Source organism: Urocampus carinirostris, chromosome 15, assembly GCF_059441175.1.
Source record: "Urocampus carinirostris isolate Australia breed hairy pipefish chromosome 15, RoL_Ucar_1.0, whole genome shotgun sequence".
NCBI classification, from domain to species: domain Eukaryota; kingdom Metazoa; phylum Chordata; class Actinopteri; order Syngnathiformes; family Syngnathidae; genus Urocampus; species Urocampus carinirostris.
Window position 1 is genome coordinate 32,644,295 of NC_142363.1, and position 18,549 is coordinate 32,662,843.

The window sequence follows — 18,549 nt, forward strand, 5'->3', positions numbered from 1 at the left end:
AGATAGCATAACAACATGCTAACATCGTGTTACTCTTGCTTATTGGAACATGTAAAAACGCTAGAAATGCTAACGGTTATTTAAAAATGCTAAGCATGCTATCATTCCGCGTGTTCCGCTAAAAAGCTAATACATTTCAAGCTAGCAACTAGAGACAGACTTATAATAATTGAAAAAACTAGCATAAAACATGCTAATATCGTGTTACTCTTGCGTATGGGAATATGTAAAAACGCTAAAAATGCTAACGCGGTACACCAAACCTTTGCTAGTGTGTCGCCGATCGCCAACGAACTCCACTTTCGCCCCCAGTACGTGCAGCTCATGAACTTCGAGGAAGAAATCCGCGCGCACCGGGACCTGGACGGCTTCCTGGCCCGCGCTAGCATCCTATTGGACGAGACGGCGGCGTCGCTGGACGACGTCCTGAAGAGAATGCTGAGACACGTGGCGCAGGACGACACCGCTCCCGAACCGTCCTGCGACTTCGAGGACGTCATGAGTCTTCTCTTCACCGACGCCGGCGCTCAGGACGTCAACGGTGAGCTAACGTTAGCATACTTGCTAACTACAGAGCTACTTCCTGTTTTGTGAAATTGGGTCTCACGTGGCGCCCCCATGTGGGACAAGTGAGAATTGCCTGAAGTCGCCGCCTCTCCAACATGGCGGCCGGCCGTGACAAAGGAAGAGTTAGCGCGCTGTTGTTGGCATACTTGCTAACTTCAGAGCTACTGTTTTTTGTCTTTTTGTCTTTCTTTCTGTCTGTCTTTCATTTGCTCTTTCTCTCTCTCTCTCTCTCTCTCTCTCTCTGTTTTGTTCTTTGTTTTTTTTTTCTCTTTCTTTCTCTTTGTTTCTCTCTGTCTTGCTTTTTATTTTTTTCTTTCCGTCTGTGTTTCTCTCTTCGTGTCTTTTTTTTTTCTTCTCTCTTTTTCTTTCTTTCTTTGTCTCTTTCCTTCTTTCTTTGTCTTTTCTTTCTTTTTTGTCTTTTTCTTGTCACATTCTTTCTTCTTTTCTCTCTCTTTCTCTATTTCTTTCTTTATCTCTTTCTGTCTTTCTTTGTCTCTTTCTTTGTGTCTTTGTCTCTTTCCTTCTTTTCTCTCTTTCTTTCTCTTTCTTACCTTCTTAATTTCTCGATTTCTTTCTTTCTTTTGATCTGTTTTTTGTCTTTTTGTCTTTCTTTCTGTCCGTCTTTCATTTGCTCTTTCATTCTCTTTCTCTTTTGCTTGCTTGCTTTCTTGCTTTTTCTCTCTCTCTCTCTCTCTCTCTCTCTCTCTCTCTCTCTCTCTCTCTCTCTCTCTCTCTCTCTCTCTGTATTTATTTCTTTGTTTTTTCTCTTTCTTTCTTTCTTACTTTCTCTCTTTCTTGCTTTTTCTTTTTTTCTTTCTTTCTTTCTTTTTGTTTCTCTCTTTCTGTCTCCCTTTATTTCTTTCTCTCTTTCCTTCTTTCTTTGTCTTTTTCTCTTTCTTTATCTCTTCTGTATCTCTTTCTTTTTCTATTTATTTCTTTGTCTCTTTCTTTGTCTCTTTCTTTCTTTCTTTCTTTGTCTCTTTCTTTGTCTCTTTCTTTCTTTCTAACTCATGTCAGAATATCTAAAACTCTAACGCTGTGCATGCCAACATTAAGCGTGCTAACAAACGATGTGTGCGTATCGCTGAATAAGCTCACATTTTACCCGGGTCGGCAATATTTTGTATTAACCTAAAAATATCTTCTCATGTGACTTCTTCCTCTTTCTTCTTCCTTTTCCTTCTTCCTCGCACGGCATGCAGACATGTCTCAAAGTTTTGTTTTCTTTGATGACGGTAAGAACAACAAAAGAAGAAAATTTTGGGGGGGTAACCCTATCACCATCACCGTATCTTTCCATTTTATCCATCCATCCACCTGTTTTGTGACACATAAAATGGCTCTTTTTAGCGTTTTATTTGATCACAGGATACTTAGAAGTTCTTAATTCTTCGGGAGTAGCACAAAATGGGGGTTGATTAGCTCGTTAGCTTGACACGTAGCATTTCATTTACTGTTTTGTCGTGTCAGTTTTCGAGCTACTTTCGGGATTCGAACTCTTTCTTTGACAAAGTGTTGCAAATGAGCGCTAGCTAGACTGACATATTGGCTTTTTTTGTTGTAAGCTAGTTTTGGAGCTACTTCCTGTTTCGATGAGTAACACTTAAAATGGGGTTTAGCAAGAGCTTTTAGCATTTTATGTTTGTGTCATGGTTGTTAGGTCGCTAGTTCCTGATTCTACGAGAATAGAAAAACGTTCTTAGCTAGTTAGCATAGCATCTTAGCATGTTCATTTTTTTCTTTGGAATAACATTAAAAATGGAGATTTCCTGTTGTCCCGTGAGAATGTGTCCAGTTTGGGAGAAATTTGTAATTGTTCTTAGCATTTTAAAGCTATCACAAGGTAGTAAGTAAGCTAGTTCCTGGTTCTTTCAGATTAATAGAAAAATGTGGCGTCCTTGGCTAGTTAGCGTCACACCTAGCGTCATATTTTTTATTTATGTCATGTCAGTTTTTAAGCTACTTTCGGGATTCGGACTCTTTCTTTGACAATGTGTTGCAAATGAGCGCTAGCCTGACATATTGGCTTTTTTTGTTGTAAGCTAATTTTGGAGCTACGTCCTGTTTCGATGAGTAACACTTAAAATGGGTTTTAGCAAGAGTTTTTAGCATTTTTTGTTTGTGTCGTGGTTCTTAGGTAGCTAGTTCCTGATTCTCTGAGAAGAGAACAACGTGGCGTTCTTAGCTAGTTAGCATAGCATCTTAGCATGTTCATTTTTTTTAACATTAAAAGAGAACGTGTCAAGTTTGGGAGAGACTTGCTAATTTGTAAAGAAGCTTGAAATGGGTGTTAGCATTTTAAGTCCATCACAAGGTAGTAAGTAAGCTAGTTCCTGGTTCTTTAAGATTAATAGAAAAATCACAGGGTAGTTAGCAGGCTAGTTCCTGGTTTTCTGCAAATAATACAAAATGTAGCTAGTTAGCATTACTCGTAGCGTCTTATTTACCATTTTTTTCATGTCGGTTTACAAGCTAGCATGTTTTGTGTTTTATTAGTTATTTAACTGACATGTTAGCTTTAATTTGAAAGTTACTTCGGATACTTCTGGAGAAATGATTAAATTGTATCTCGTTAGCATTTTGAATGCATCACAGGGTAGTTAGCAGGCTAGTTCCTGGTTTTCTGCAAATAATACAAATCGTAGCTAGTTAGCACGACACGTAGCGTCTTATTTACCATTTTTTTCATGTCGGTTTACAAGCTTGCATGTTTTGTGTTTTATTAGGTATTAGATGACATGTTAGCTTTAATTTGGAAGGTACTTTGGATACTTCTGGAGAGATAATTAAAATGTATCTCGTTAGCATTTTGAATGCATCACAGGGTAGTTAGCAGGCTAGTTCCTGGTTTTCTGCAAAAAATACAAAATGTAGCTAGTTAGCATGACACGTAGCATCTTATTCACCATTTGTTTTATGTCTGTTTACAAGCTAGCATGTTTACGTGTTTTAATTAGGTATTAAACTGACATGTTAGCTTTAGTTTGGAAGTTACTTTGGATACTTCTGGAGAAATAATTAAAATGTATCTCCTTAGCATTTTGAATGCATCGCAGGTATTAAACTGACATGTTAGCAGGCTAGTTCCTGGTTTTCTGCAAATAATACAAAATGTAGCTAGTTAGCATGACACGTAGCGTCTTATTTATTGTGTTTGTTTCCTAGCTACATTGGGCATGCGTTTGCAAAGGAGAGTTAGCCTCACATGTTAGCATATTTGTGTCGTGCGCTCATTTTGGAACGCCGTCAAATTTTTGTCACATGCTAGTTTCTCATAAGTTTTTTGGGTTTTGGAGACAAAACACGAACATACCTATCGCAGAATATTTTAGCGTTAGCAATTTCCGCGTCGTACGCGGTCTCGCTAGCACGACAAAGTTACGTAACCGCAATTTAGCGTAGCGTGTCGGCACCACTCGACCTCGCTGTCATTTACGATCGCCGCCCCTGTGAATTCACACCCCCGCCATACATCCTGCCCCCCCATTGGCGTGGTGTGACATCATCAGCATGCTGCGTGCTGATTGGCCCGTTAAGTATGCGCCTCCGTATAGGATAAGTGTTTCATCCGCCACCTCGACTCATTTAATCACCTCCTTCACCGGGCCGAGAGGGAAACCAATCATTCCTGGGGGCGTGTGTCTTTGTGTGTGTCTTTGAGTGTGTCTTGGTGTGTGTCTTTGAGTGTGTCTTTGTGTGCGCGTGACAGACAGTTAATCTCCGAGGCTGCATAAGATTGCGAGGTTTTATTGAGGTCACCTCCAAAGATGCTCCCCAACACACCTGCAGCAAATGCAAGGCATATTAGATGCCGCATTTGGGATTATTTTAAGCACCTTTGTAATATGAGGCGGATTTTGGGACGCCCCTAAGGGATTATTGGGTATTTTTTAAGGTTTTAATAGAGGATTAGGGTTTTAAATTAGGTCTTGGAGATCAAAAGGTCAGGTGTCAAAGTTGGAGACTTTGTGGTAAAGTTGAGTTGGTGTCAGGTAGGGTTTTGAATTGGGGTTCTAAGGAAGTGTTAAGGTATTTATTGGTTTCGTTTGGTTTCGTGAATGTAGGTGATTTGAATGCTTGTTGAACAGATTAAGGTTTTTAATTTGGTCTTGGAAGTCAAGTTTCCAAAAGGTTAGATGTCAAAGTTGGAGATAGTCCACTATAGTTGAGTTTCTTGCTGGTAGGGTTTCAAGAAAGTGTTAAGGTGTTTATTGGTCTAGTTTGGTTTCAAGATCGTATGTGGTCTGAATGCTTGTTGAACAGATTAAGGTTTTTAATTTGGTCTTGGAAGTCAAGTTTCCAAAAGTTTAGATGTCAAAGTTGGAGATAGTCCATTAAAGTTGAGTTTCTTGCTGGTAGGGTTTCAAGAAAGTGTTAGGGGTTTATTGGTCTAGTTTGGTTTCAAGATCGTATGTGGTCCCAATGCTTGTTGAACGGATTAAGGTTTTTAATTGGGTCTTGGAGATCAGGTTTTCCAAAAGGTCAGGTGTCAAAGTTGGAGACGGTGTGGTAAAGTTGAGTTTGTGTCAGGTAGGGTTTTAAATTGGGGTTTTAAGGAAGTGTTCAGGTATTTATTGGTTTTGTTTGGTTTCATGAATGTAGGTGATTTGAATGCTTGTTGAACAGATTAAGGTTTTTAATTTGGTCTTGGAAGTCAAGTTTCCAAAAGGTTAGATGTCAAAGTTGGAGATAGTCCACTATAGTTGAGTTTCTTGCTGGTAGTGTTTTAAGGAAGTGTTCAGGTATTTATTGCTTTTGTTTGGTTTCATGAATGTAGGTGATTTGAATGCTTGTTGAACGGATTAAGGTTTTTAATTAGGTCTTGGAGGTCAAGTATCAAAAGATCAGGTGTAAAAGTTGGAGACGGTCTGTTAAAGTTGAGTTTGTGTCAGGTAGGGTTTTAAATTGGGGTTTTAAGGAAGTATTAAGGTATTTATTGGTTTCGTTTGGTTTCGTGAAGGTAGGTGATCTGAATGCTTGTTGAACGGATTAAGATTTTAAATTGGATCTTGGAGGTCAAGTTTCAAAAAAGTTAGATGTCAAAGTTGGAGATGGTCTGTTGAAGTTGAGTTAAGGTTTTAATAGAGGATTAGGGTTTTAAATTAGGTCTTGGAGATCAAAAGGTCAGGTGTCAAAGTTGGAGACTTTGTGGTAAAGTTGAGTTGGTGTCAGGTAGGGTTTTAAATTGGGGTTTTAAGGAAGTGTATTGGCTTAGTTTGGTTTTGTTATTGTAGGTGATCTGAATGCTTGTTGAACGGATTAAGGTTTTTAATTAGGTCTTGGAGGTCAAGTATCAAAAGATCAGGTGTAAAAGTTGGAGACGGTCTGTTAAAGTTGAGTTTGTGTCAGGTCGGGTTTTAAATTGGGGTTTTAAGGAAGTGTTGAGGTATTTATTGGTTTGGTTTGGTTTCGTGAATGTAGGTGATTTGAATGCTTGTTGAACGGATTAAGGTTTTTGATTAGGTCTTGGAGGTCAAGTATCAAAAGATCAGGTGTAAAAGTTGGAGACGGTCTGTTAAAGTTGAGTTTGTGTCAGGTCAGGTTTTGAATTGGGGTTTTAAGGAAGTGTTAAGGTATTTATTGGTTTCGTTTGGTTTCGTGAATGTATGTGGTCTGAATGCTTATTAAAAGGATTAAGGTTTTTATTAGGTCTTGGAGGTCAGGTTTAAAAAAGGTTTGATGTCAAAGTTGGAGGTGGTCTGGTAAAGTTGAGTTTCTTTCTGTTAGGGTTTCAAGAAAGTGTTAAGGTGTTTATTGGTCTCGTTTGGTTTCAAGAATGTATGTGATCCGAATGCTTGTTGAACGGATTAAGGTTTTTAATTGGGTCTTGGAGATCAAGTTTCCCAAAAGGTCAGGTGTCAAAGTTGGAGAGGGTGTGGTAAAGTTGTGTTGGTGTCAGGTAGGGTTTTGAATTGGGGTCTTAAGGAAGTGTTAAGGTATTTATTGGTTTCGTTTGGTTTCGTGAATGTAGGTGATTTGAATGCTTGTTGAACGGATTAAGATTCCTAATTAGGTCTTGGAGGTTATGTATCAAAAGATCAGGTGTCAAAGTTGGAGACGGTCTGTTAAAGTTGAGTTTGTGTCAGGTGGGGTTTTAAATTGGGGTTTTAAGGGAGTGTAAAGGTATTTATTGGTTTCGTTTGGTTTGGTGAGTGTATGTGGTCTTAATGCGTACTGAAAGGATTAAGGTTTTTATTAGGTCTTGGAGGTCAAGTATCAAAAGATCAGGTGTAAAAGTTGGAGACGGTCTGTTAAAGTTGAGTTTGTGTCAGATAGGGTTTTAAATTGGGGTTTTAAGGAAGTGTTAAGGTATTTATTGGTTTCGTGAATGTAAGTGATCTGAATGCTTGTTGAACGGATTAAGGTTTTTAATTAGGTCTTGGAAGTCAAGTTTCCAAAAGGTTGGATGTCAAAGTTGGAGATGGTCCATTAAAGTTGAGTTTCTTTCTGGTAGGGTTTCAAGAAAGTGTTAAGGTGTTTATGGGTCTAGTTTGGAATGTATGAGGTCCGAATGCAGGTTGAATGGATTAAGGTTTTTAATTAGGTCTTGTAGGTCAATTTTCCAAAAAGTTAGGTGTCAAAGATGGAGATGGTCTGGTAAAGTTGAGTTTCTTTCTGGTCGCATTTTAAGAAAGTGTTAAGGTATTTATTGGTTATGTTTGGTTCCGAGAACTTATGTGGTCCAAATGCTTGTTGAACGGATTTGGGTTTTAAATTAGGTTTTGGAGGTCAAGTTTCCCAAAAGGTTAGTTGTCAAAGTTGGAAACGGTCTGGTAAAGTTGAGTTTCTTTCTGGTAGGGTTTTAAATAACGTTTTTGAGAAAGTGTTAAGGTATTTATTGGTTTTGTTTGGTTTCGTGAACGTATGTGGTCTGAATGCTTGTTCAACGGATAAAGCTTTTTAATTAAGTCTTAGAGGTCAAGTATCAAAAAGGTAAGGTGTCAAAGATGGAGATGGTGTGTCAATGTTTAGTTATTTTTGAATGAAGGTTTCAAAGGAGTGTTAGGGTATTTATTGTTGTCCTTTTAATTGTATTTTGTATATGGGCCGAATGCTTGGTGAATGGGTTACGGTTTTAGATTAGGTCTTAGAGGTCAGGTATCAAAAAGGTGAGGTGTCAAAGTTGACAATTTTGTGTCAAAGTCGAGTTTGTATCAAATTAGGGTTTCAAAGGAGTGTTAATGTTATTATTGGTGTCTTTTGAACTTTCTGAATGCTGGTAAATGGATTCTAGTTGGAAATTACATCTTGGAGGTCAAGTATCAAAAGGTTAGGTGTCAAAGTAGGAAATGGTGCGTCAAAGTTAAGTTTGTTTCAGGTAGGGTTTTAAACTAAAGTTTCATGGCAGTGTTAAGGTTTTGATTGTGAAATGTATGTGGTCTGAATCCTGGTTCAACAGATAAGGGTTTTAAAGTAGGCCTTGGAGGTCATTTATCAAAAAGTTAGGTGGCAAAGTTGGAGATGGTGTGTCTAAGTTGTTTTGTTTCAGGTAGAGTTTCAAATTAAGGTTTCAAGGGAGTGTGATGGGTTTTAATTGGTTTATTTTTAATATTGAATGTATGTTGTACGAATGCAGGTTAAATGCATTAGGGTTTTAAATTAGATCCTGAAGGTCAGGTTTGAAGACTGAGGTCAGGTTCCAAAATAGCAAGTGAATGTCAGCGTTTGAATAAATACATTTTGATTCAAATTTAGGGCGATGGTTTAGAGTCAGGATTTTGATTAAGGTTTGGAAACCGACTTGGTTTGCTCAACAAGAGAGTTTGGGTTTCAAAATAGGTTCTCAATGAAGTGATAAGGTTCTTAACTGTATCTTTAGAATTGTCTGAGTAGTCCAAATAAAATTTAACACATTTTTTTGGAGTAGTGTGTCAATTCAAATTCAAGGCCATGGTTTCATGTCCAAGTTTTAATTATGGTTTTAAATTTAAATTCATTCAACCAATTAGTGTCCGAATGTAAGGTCAGATTTCGGATAAAAAAGTGTTTAAAAGCAAAGCAAGGAATTCGAATTAGGGCTTGACGATGGGGATCGGGTATCAAATTAGGGTCCCAATGGAGTGTAGGGTCATGGTCAGGGCCATGGTTTCAAGTCTGGGTTTTAATTAGGGTTTTAAATCCAAAGTAGTTTGCCAAATTAGGGTACCAAACTAAAAATAGGCACTTATATAAAGCGGATATAAGCGAACAGGTCAATACACATATCTGATTTGAAGACTGAGATTAGTTCCAAATTAGGACTTTGAGTAAAATTAAGGTATCAAACTAGCTTTCTCTCAAAAAAGACAGGGTTTGGTCTTTTGTAGTGAGGTGCTCTTGTTCTCTTCTCTGGAGTTTGCGCGCTCGCAGAGCGCCGTGACCTTAAAAACCGATATGCCCCACGTGACTAATTGGTCATTGTTCACTTACTTCGCAACACCGCTGGAAAAAGTGGAAGTAGGGTTTCAAAACAGGGCAGCATTTTCAAAAGAGTTTTTTTTTTTCTTTGGAAATATTGCAAATCCTAATGTCTGATGTTTAGATTTTAAGAGTTTGAGTTTTTAATGAGAGTAGTAGTCACAATAAAACCCACACTTTATAATTAGGGTTTCAAGAGGAAATTTGGGTATTTGATAAGGTTTTTAAAAATATAAGTATCAAAGTGGTGGTCTGTTTTTCATGAATGTGGACAGGCTTAGGGTAAAGTTTGGGTTTCAAATAAACTTAAACAACAATTTAGAGTTTGTAAGTCAGTCAAACATGTTAAGGTTTTAACAGTTTACAACAAGGTATCAAAAGGTCTCAAGTTTCATTAAAACATTTTTTAATTGGCTTAGGCTTTCAATCTTGGTTCTAAAGAGAGAATTATGGTTTCTGATTGGGAGCTTGGGGGTATTGTAGGGTTTTTCAAATTGTGTTTCAAGTTTGGGGTTTCAAATTGGGGTTTTAAGGGAAGAATAAGGGTTTTAATTTAGGATTTTAAAGATGGTTGGGGTTTCAAGGGACAGTCGTTTCAGAGTAAGGCTTCAATTCTTTGGTGATTCCCCGACCGAGCTTTTGCCGTTCGCCAATAATTGAATTGAAGCTTTTTCGCTTCTTCAATTTTTTCTTTTCCTGGCGCATCCCTTTTTTTTCCCGCTCGTCTTTTATCGGCTACCGCCTCATTCCCGCTTCTCGGCAGCGGTCGCTATGGCGACGTCCGTCATTTTCCGCCATCTCGGCGAGCCGTTCGATTGGTCGAGACGGGCGCACGTAATGGAGGACGACCCCAAACCAAAATAGTCACAAATGAAGAGTGATTCGGGAATATTCATAAGCTTCAAGAATCTCTCATCCAAACGGAATCCACGTCTTTTGCCTGTCGATTTCAAATTAGGGCTTCAAATTTGAGTTAGGGTATGTGATTGGAATTTTGAAACAAAGTCAGTGTTGCCGACCTATTGTTAGGGTTTCAAATTGGGTCAGGAAGTCCGGGTTAGGATTTTGAGATTTAAATTAGAATTGTAATCAGTGAATTGAAGTAAGGTTTTTAGGGCTTCAAATGCAGGTTGGGGATTTCAAAGTGGATTTCAATCAAGGATTAGTATAAGAATTTGATTTGGTTTTGATACAGGTTGTCTGAAATTCGGATTCTAAAAGAAGGGCTTTGGTTTCAAAATAAGTTTTAAAATGAGGTTTTAAAATGTGATTTTTACTCTGGTTTTAATTTGGAAGGGTTATGGTTTTTAAATGTAAGTATCATGACATGTATATAAATTAGGGTTTCAAAACAAAGTTTCATAGAAGCAAAATTAATTCTTAATTAAGAGTAAGGGCATTTACACCCTGCGATATGATTAAATTCTGGTTTAGTGTTTCAAACTCAGGGGTTTCGATTTGGGATTTTGGACAAACATTTGGGTTTCAAATTAAAGCAACAGTATGTGTTTTAAATTAAGGCTTGGGGGCGTCAAATAGAGGATAGGGATTTTAAGGTGATTTCATTCATTGGATAAAATCAACCTTGTATTTGGTTTTCACAGTAATGTTTATGGAAGTAAGCATGGATTGTTTCAAATTAGGGCTCTAAAATGGAGGTTTGGGTTTCAAAATTAAGCTTTAACCATGGAAGTTTTATGGTTTTGAAACAAATGACTTCTAGGTTAATGTTTTTAAATTTGAGTAACTCTATAAGGCTTTCATTTTTATTTTCATTTTAAAAATTAAGGTTTAAGGAAAATTTCAAAAAAAGGTTTCAGACAAGCAAATTAAGATTTCAAGAAAGAGCGAAGGTTTTTAATCTTTCAACCCTGCGCTAGGCTTTCAAGTGTTTCCAACCCATGTTGTGAAGTCAGGGGTAGGGTTTTGAGTTAGGGTTTTAGGATTGTTCAAAAACAGGTTTCAGAGAATCATGTAAAGGTTTGAGGAAAGAGTGATTGATTTTATGCTTTCAACCATGCGGTGTGCTAGTCTGGGTGAGTGTTTCCAAATGAAGTTTTGAATTATGGTTTCAAGAATTAGGTTTTTAAGCTTTCAACCCTGCGATAGGTTTTGAAACCGATGTTAGTGTTTTATACTTTGGTTTTGGAGCCATAGTCTGAGTTTTGAGTTAGCGTTTTAATAATCTTTCAAAACAAGGTTCCTGAAAAGCAAATTGAGTTTTTTAAGTTTTCAACCCTGCAATAGGGTTTCAAGTCTTGGTTAGTGTTTCCTACTCAGGTTTTGGATCCAGAGTCCGGGTTTTGAGTGAGGGTTTCAATAATTTTTCAAAACAAGGTTCCAGAGAGGGGCAGCACGGCGGCGCAGTGGTTAGCGCTTGTGCGGCACAGTTCATGTCATGGGAACCTGTCGTGGGTTCAAATCCAGCTCCAGACTTTCTGTGCGGAGTTTGTATGTTCTCCCCGTGCTTGCGTGGGTTTCCTCCGGGCACTCCGGTTTCCTCCCACATTCCAAAGACATGCATTTCAGGTGAATTGGCCGGTCCAAATTGTCCCTAGGTGTGAATGAGCGAATGAGTTGTCTGTCCCTGTGTGCCCTGCGATTGGCTGGCAACCAGTTCAGGGTGTCCCCTGCCCACTGCCCGATGATTGCTGGGATGGGCTCCAGCCCCCCGCGACCCTACTGAGGATAAGCGGTACGGCTAATGAGATGAGATGAGATGAGGTTCCAGAGAAGCAGATGAAGTTTTTTAAGTTCAAGCCTGCAATAGGGTTTCAAGTCTTGGTTAGTGTTTCCTACTCAGGTTTTGGAGCGAGGGTAGAGTTTTGAGTGAGGGTTTCAAGAATTTTTCAAAACAAGGTTACTGAAAAATAGGTGAAAGTTTTTAAGTTTTCAGGTTTGCAATAGGGTTTCAAGTCTTGGTTCGTGTTTCCAACTCAAGTTTTGGAGCGAGGGTAGGGTTTTGAGTTAGGGTTTCAATAATTTCTCAAAGCAAGGTTTCAAAGAAACAAATTAAGTTTTTTAAGTTTTCAAGCCTGCTATAGGTTTTCAAGTCTTGGTTAGTGTTTCCAACTCATGTTTTGTGGAGTGAGGGTAGGGTTTTGAGTTAGGGTTTCAATATTTTTTCAAAACAATGTTCCTAAAAAATAAGTGAAGGTTTTTAAGTTTTCAACCCTGCAATAGGTTTTCAAGTCTTGGTTAGTGTTTCCAACTCTGGTTTTGGAGCTAGGGTAGGGTTTTGAGTTAGGGTTTCAAGCAAGTGTTAAGAAATCGAGATTGCGTGTGTGAGTGCGGACATACATGTGTGATGTTCAAGCTACATTATCGTATTTTCGCCGCCTTACTAATAATGCGTTTTGTCTTCCCGAGCAGTTCACCTTTTGTCCGAGACCATCCAAGGCGTGACGGCCACCGACACGGGGGTCCACTACCAGCAGTCCTGGCTCTGCATTCTGTGAGAAACCCACTCAGCCACATGCTGCTTCATCGAGATAGGAGTGCAGTCATGTCAGCATCCGTTTTTTTTGTGTAGGTGCAACCTAAAGAACCTCCAGCGTCGCCATGTGTGCATCTCGCGACTGGAGAGGCCTCAGAATTGGGGGGAGAACTGCTGCGAGGTCCGTTACGTCATCCTGGTCTTGGCCCCGCTCAAGATGGTGAGAGAGATGAATATTCCATCCATTTAATCCTGGGGTTTAATTGAGGGGGTTGAAAGAACAATTTATGAATTTTAGTTCATATTAAAAAAAAAAACCGAGGCTGTGATTATGATATGCATGCATTTTTTTTAGCCTTTTCATTAAGATTTACTTTCATATTCTTCATTTTTTAATTTTTATTATTTTTCATGTATTTAATTTGTTACTATATATTTGTTTCAACAAATTGTTAATTTTTTAGTACGTAATATTAAATACCATTTTTTTTACAGACTGATATCCATACTATACTCAAGTAATGTTTATTTCAAACCACAGACTATTATGACACCATCCCCTGATCTCAAACCTACATGTGGGCAAGGGAAAACTCAAAAACCTCAAGTCAAGTTATGTTTATTTGTAACGCCCTTAATCACAAGGACTCTCAAAGGGCTGTACAGACCACAGACTACTACAGACTACTGACTATTTTAACACCATCCCCTGATCTAAAACCTACATGAGGGCAAGAGAAAACTCAAAAACCTCAAGTCAAGTCATGTTTATTTGTGACGCCCTTAATCACAAGGAGTCTCCAAGAGCTGCACAGACCACAGACTACTGCAAACTACAGACTATTATGTCACCATCCCCTGATCTAAAACCTACATGAGGGCAAGGAAAAACTCAAAAACCTAAAGTCAAGTTAAGTTATTTTTTTTTGTGATGCTCTTAATCACAAGGAATCTCAAAGAGCTGCACAGACCACAGATTATTGCAAACCACAGGCTATTATGACACTATCCCCTGATCTAGAACCCACATGAGGGCAAGGGAAAACTCAAAAACCTCAAGTCAAGTTATGTTTATTTGTAACGCCCTTGCCCTTAATCACAAGGAGTCTCAAAGAGCTGTACAGACCACAGACTACTGCAAACTACTGACTATTTTAACACCATCCCCTGATCTGAAACCTACATGAGGGCACGGAAAAACTCAAAAACCTCAAGTTATGTTTATTTGTGACACCCTTAATCACAAGGAGTCTCAAAAGGTAGCACAGACCACAGACTACTGCAAACTACAGACGATTATTACACCATTCCCTGATCTAAAACCTACATGAGGGCAAGGGAAAACTCAAAAACCTCAAGTCAAGTCATGTTTATTTGTGACGCCCTTAATCACGAGGAGTCTCAAAGAGCTGCACAGACTACTGCAAACTACAGACTATTACGACACCATCCCCTGATCTAAAACCGATATGAGGGCAAGGAAAAACTCAAAAACCTCAACCTCTTTTAAAATGGAACTTACCAAAAAATGGCTTAAATGTGGAACCAAATTTCTGTTTTACTGAAGCAATTGGAAAATTGGCTTTGAGAGTCCTTGAAAAGTGCTTGAATTTGGCCATGAAAAAGGTGTACAAAACATATATATATATATAGATTGATATATAGATAGATAGATAGATATAGATGGATAGATATAATTATATAATTTTAGAACATATATTTTTTGCGGGGTAATTTCAGCCACATATTTTGACACCCACACATTTGAGGACAGCGAAGCGACGTAATCACTGTCCTACCCTCGGGTGGCTGATTATTTTTTCCGCGGCACTCTGCTGGACGCCGACGCTTTTTCGGTCTCGTTAGCGCAAACGAATTTAGCGAACAAAATCCCGATGAAGGAATTGCTGCACCGCAGACGGTCATATTTTTGCTGATCCCGACACTGCAACGTCAAAATATATCGAGAAAAATAGCCACATTTTCGGTCTCATCTCTTAAAGGCCTTTTTGAATCTCGTTGTTATCCCTTGGGGTGTTTTGATCCCGAGTCCGCCGGATTCCTTCTCACGGGTTCTTCGGCACCGGGGAGGCCACTTTGTATTCCGACGGGAGCTGAAAGAAATTAAAACGGGACGGGGATCCCGCCCGGTCACGTCGGCAATTATTTTCATCCCGGTGTAGCAAAGCGTCGTGTCGCATTTCACAAAGCGAGCTCTCGCGCGCTCTACCTGACCGCGAGGGATTCCGGGCTCATTTTTCCACCGGCAAATGCAAAATCCGAATTAGTCGCAACATGGCTGCTTAGAAATCAGTCGTCCGGGTTGTGCCTGTTTGGAAGATTTGTTTCAAAAATATCTGACTGGCTACATTCAAATGAGCTGCAAGGAACTAGATGGATAGATAAATAGATCCAGTAGATAAATATGTAGAAAGATCCAGTAGATAGATAGATAGATCCAGTAGATAGATAGGTAGATAGATAGGTAGAAAGATCCAGTAGATAGATAGATAGATAGATCCAGTAGATAGATAGATAGGTAGAAAGATCCAGTAGATAAACAGATAGGTAGAAAAATCCAGTAGATAGATAGATAGATCCAGTAGATAGATAGATAGGTAGAAAGATCCAGTAGATAAACAGATAGGTAGAAAAATCCAGTAGATAGATAGATAGATAGATAGATCCAGAAGACAGATAGATAGAAAGATCCAGTAGATAGATAGATGGATCCTATAGATAGATGGATCCAGTAGATAGATGGACAGATAGATGGATAGATAGATCCAGTAGACTGATAGATAGATGGATCCTATAGATAGATAGATAGATAGATCCAGTAGATAGATAGGTAGATAGATCCAGTAGATAGATAGGTAGATAGATCCAGTAGATAGATAGAAAGATCCAGTAGATAGACAGATAGGTAGAAAAATCCAGTAGATAGATAGATAGATGGATAGATAGCTATATAGATAGAAAGATCCAGTAGATAGATAGATGGATCCTATAGATAGAGGGATCCAGTAGATAGATGGACAGATAGATGGATAGATAGATCCAGTAGACTGATAGATAGATGGATCCTATAGATAGATAGATAGATAGATAGATAGATAGATGGATCCAGTAGATAGATAGGTAGAAAGATCCAGTGGATAGATGGATAGATCCGGTAGATGGATAGATAGATAGAAAGATCCAGTAGATAGAGAGATAGATACTTTATTCATCCTTGTAGGGGAATTCACACTTCCAGCAGTCTCCTTGTGTTGAAAAATTAAAGAATAAAATAAAGATATAGAATACAAAAATACCCAATATAATGTTTTGCTATAGAGTATTTAATTAGTGCTACGGAAAAATACACATTGTAATAAAAATAGGATAATATGCAACTGTGGGGGTGGGGTTAAATCATGGCTTTTACTCCCCCGGGTGGAGTTCAAGAGCCTCATGTCACTCAATCCTTTACTCACTCACCCACTCGATCATTACCTTTACTCTACATTGCATATTACTGTATTTTATGTAGCACTATTTAAATACTCTATACAACACGCTACAGTGGGTATTAGCACGTCACATTGGGTATTTGTATATTGTATTCCCTGTGCTTTATTATTGTCACGGCACCAATGTAACTGTGGTGTACTTGTCCCACCAAAGATCCACATTCACTGGACTGGATGATGAGGTTTACAGTTACTGCAGATGAAATGAGTCACAACATTAGCTTTTCTGCTGGCTTTGATCTCTTTGATCTCGTTAGCAGCTCTCTCTGTAGACTGCCCAAGAGCTTTCTTTTCAATTGACATAAAATGTATTTTATAATTTCACAATACATTTTTACATCAATTTCAAGAAGATACTTTTAACGCTAACCCTTTGTCTTTCGTCGGACAGAAAAGCACCAAGACCGCAATGGAGCTGGGCCGGACGTTCGGAACGCTCTTCTCCGACATTTCCTTCCGTCAAAAACTCCTGGAGACCAAAACCCAGGAAGAGTTCAAGGAGGCTCTTGTGTTCCAGCGCCACCAGCTGACGGCAGCCAACCAGCAGCCCACCGTTCTGGGCAACGAGGAGAGCGACCCTCGCCGACACAAGCCACTTAAGGTACATGGATCCATTTTTACCTTTAAATTCTGATATTTGTTTGAAAAACTCAAGTTTAGACATTTTCCTTACTCACCCCATCCAACCCACTCAAAAGGAAATTGTATTTCCTTTGTTCTTTTCACACCCTTAAAAACGAATCAAACCTTTTTAGGAAACACACCCCAAAAAAATTTGGGGACACTCACCACTTTTACATTTCTAGCACCTTTGAAATCAGGGTTGGGTAGGGTTACTTTAACTGGATTACTTTCAATGACGTTTGGATGACTCCAGTAGCAAATATGCTAATAAAAGACAAAAGAAACTCAATATGAATCAAATGATGACTCACAACACGTGGTAAGCTTTTCCTCCCTGGCTTTGATCTCTTTGATCTCCGGCAAAACGAACATCAAATGCGACAAAAACAAAATGAAAATCAATCCAAACAGCTTGACAACATCATTTTTACCGTTCCATGTATTCCGTTACTCCCCAAGCCTGCACAAAATTGAGTCATTTTATTCATATTTAGTTGTCTTTTATTAGCATATTTGGTATTGGAGTAATCCAAAAGCAATTGAAAGTAATCCAGTTAAAGTAACCCTACCCAACCCTGTTTAAAATCAGCACTCCTGAAAGTATGCCACAGTATGCCAATTGTTTTAAAGTTAATTATCTGGTGGTGCAGCAAAAGTCAAGTAAAGTCTAGTTATTTGTATAGCCCTTAATCACAAATCTGTTGCCTCGTTAGCGATGCTACAGTGTCGAAAAGGATTTTGGGGTTATTCTTTTGTGCCGCAATCACCTTCGAAAAATAGGCTGATTTTGCAGAGGCAAGGGCTGCTTTATACAAGTCGTCACACCAGGTTTGACAAAAACCTCAAGCTTGGTCGCGTGCCATTTTCTTTCAGATTTCCTGCAGTCTTGTTTAAGCCATCTAGTTTCATCAGTAAACCAAGGGGTGCGTCTCTTAGGTCGTGATTTAAGCCATAGGGGCGCTACTGAATCCAGGACACTAGCCAGGGTAGCATTAAACGCATTCATGAGAAAAAGAAAAGGAAAATAAAAAAGCAAAAAATAGAATAGGGGGAAAAAATAAGAGAAAAAAGAAAGAAAGGGAGAAAAACTAGAGACATAAAAAGGAAGAAAGAACAAAATGGAAGGAAAAAAAAGATGAAAAACAGTAAAAAATAAAGAATCAAAAAGATCAAAAAGTTAATTTCAAATGAAAGACAACGGAAGAAAAAACAAAAAAGAAATGCATTCATTTAGGGGTACTGTTAGCAGCAAGATGGCCAACCAATATGTCAGCTCCCTGTAGGTGATCCTCATCTTTTGTCAAATACATATAAATTCCTCCACCCAAAATTATGCAAAAAAAAAGAAAAGGAAAATAAGACAGCAAAAAATAAAAAAAGGAGGAAAAAAGAGGAAAACTAAAGGCAAATAAAAAGGAAGAAAGAACAAAATAGAAGAAAATAAAAAAAAAGATGGATGAAAAACAGTAGAAAATAAAAAAAAAACAGAAAAATCAAAATAGAGAAGAATAAAGAGAAAAAAAGAATAAAAAAAGATCAAAAAGTCAAATGACGGACAACGGAAGAAAAAAACTAAAAAAAGAAATGCATTCATTTAGGGGTACTGTTAGCAGCAAGATGACCAACCAATATGTCAGCTTCCTGTAGGATATCCTCATCTTTTGTCAAATAAATATAAATTCCTCCACCCAAAATTATGCAAAAAAAAAAAAAAAAGAAAAGAAAAAGAAAAGGAACATAAGAAAGCAAAAAATAAAAAAGGAGGAAAAAAAGAGAAAAACTGAAGATGAATAAAAAGGAAGAAAGAACAAAATATAAGAAAAGGAAAAAGATGGATGAAAAACAGTAGAAAATAAAAAAAAAACAGAAAAATCAAAATAGAGAAGAATAAAGAGAAAAAAAGAATAAAAAAAGATCAAAAAGTCAAATGACGGACAACGGAAGAAAAAAACTAAAAAAAGAAATGCATTCATTTAGGGGTACTGTTAGCAGCAAGATGACCAACCAATA

General features: G+C 38.2%; 1 protein-coding gene across 2 annotated transcripts in view; it reads left to right on the forward strand.

Moving 5' to 3' along the window:
- The window catches only part of slc4a11 (solute carrier family 4 member 11), a 123,306-nt gene that overhangs the window by 59,235 nt on the left and 45,522 nt on the right, over positions 1 to 18,549 (forward strand). The window contains exons 5-9 of one of the 2 annotated variants that reach the window (XM_088354529.1): positions 313 to 541; positions 1,770 to 1,802; positions 12,337 to 12,418; positions 12,497 to 12,620; positions 16,307 to 16,516. In XM_088354529.1, the coding sequence (XP_088210655.1) occupies positions 313 to 541; positions 1,770 to 1,802; positions 12,337 to 12,418; positions 12,497 to 12,620; positions 16,307 to 16,516 (678 nt within the window). Of the gene's footprint in view, positions 1 to 300; positions 542 to 1,769; positions 1,803 to 12,336; positions 12,419 to 12,496; positions 12,621 to 16,306; positions 16,517 to 18,549 lie in introns of those variants that run through there. The other variant, XM_088354528.1, reaches the window with a different exon arrangement.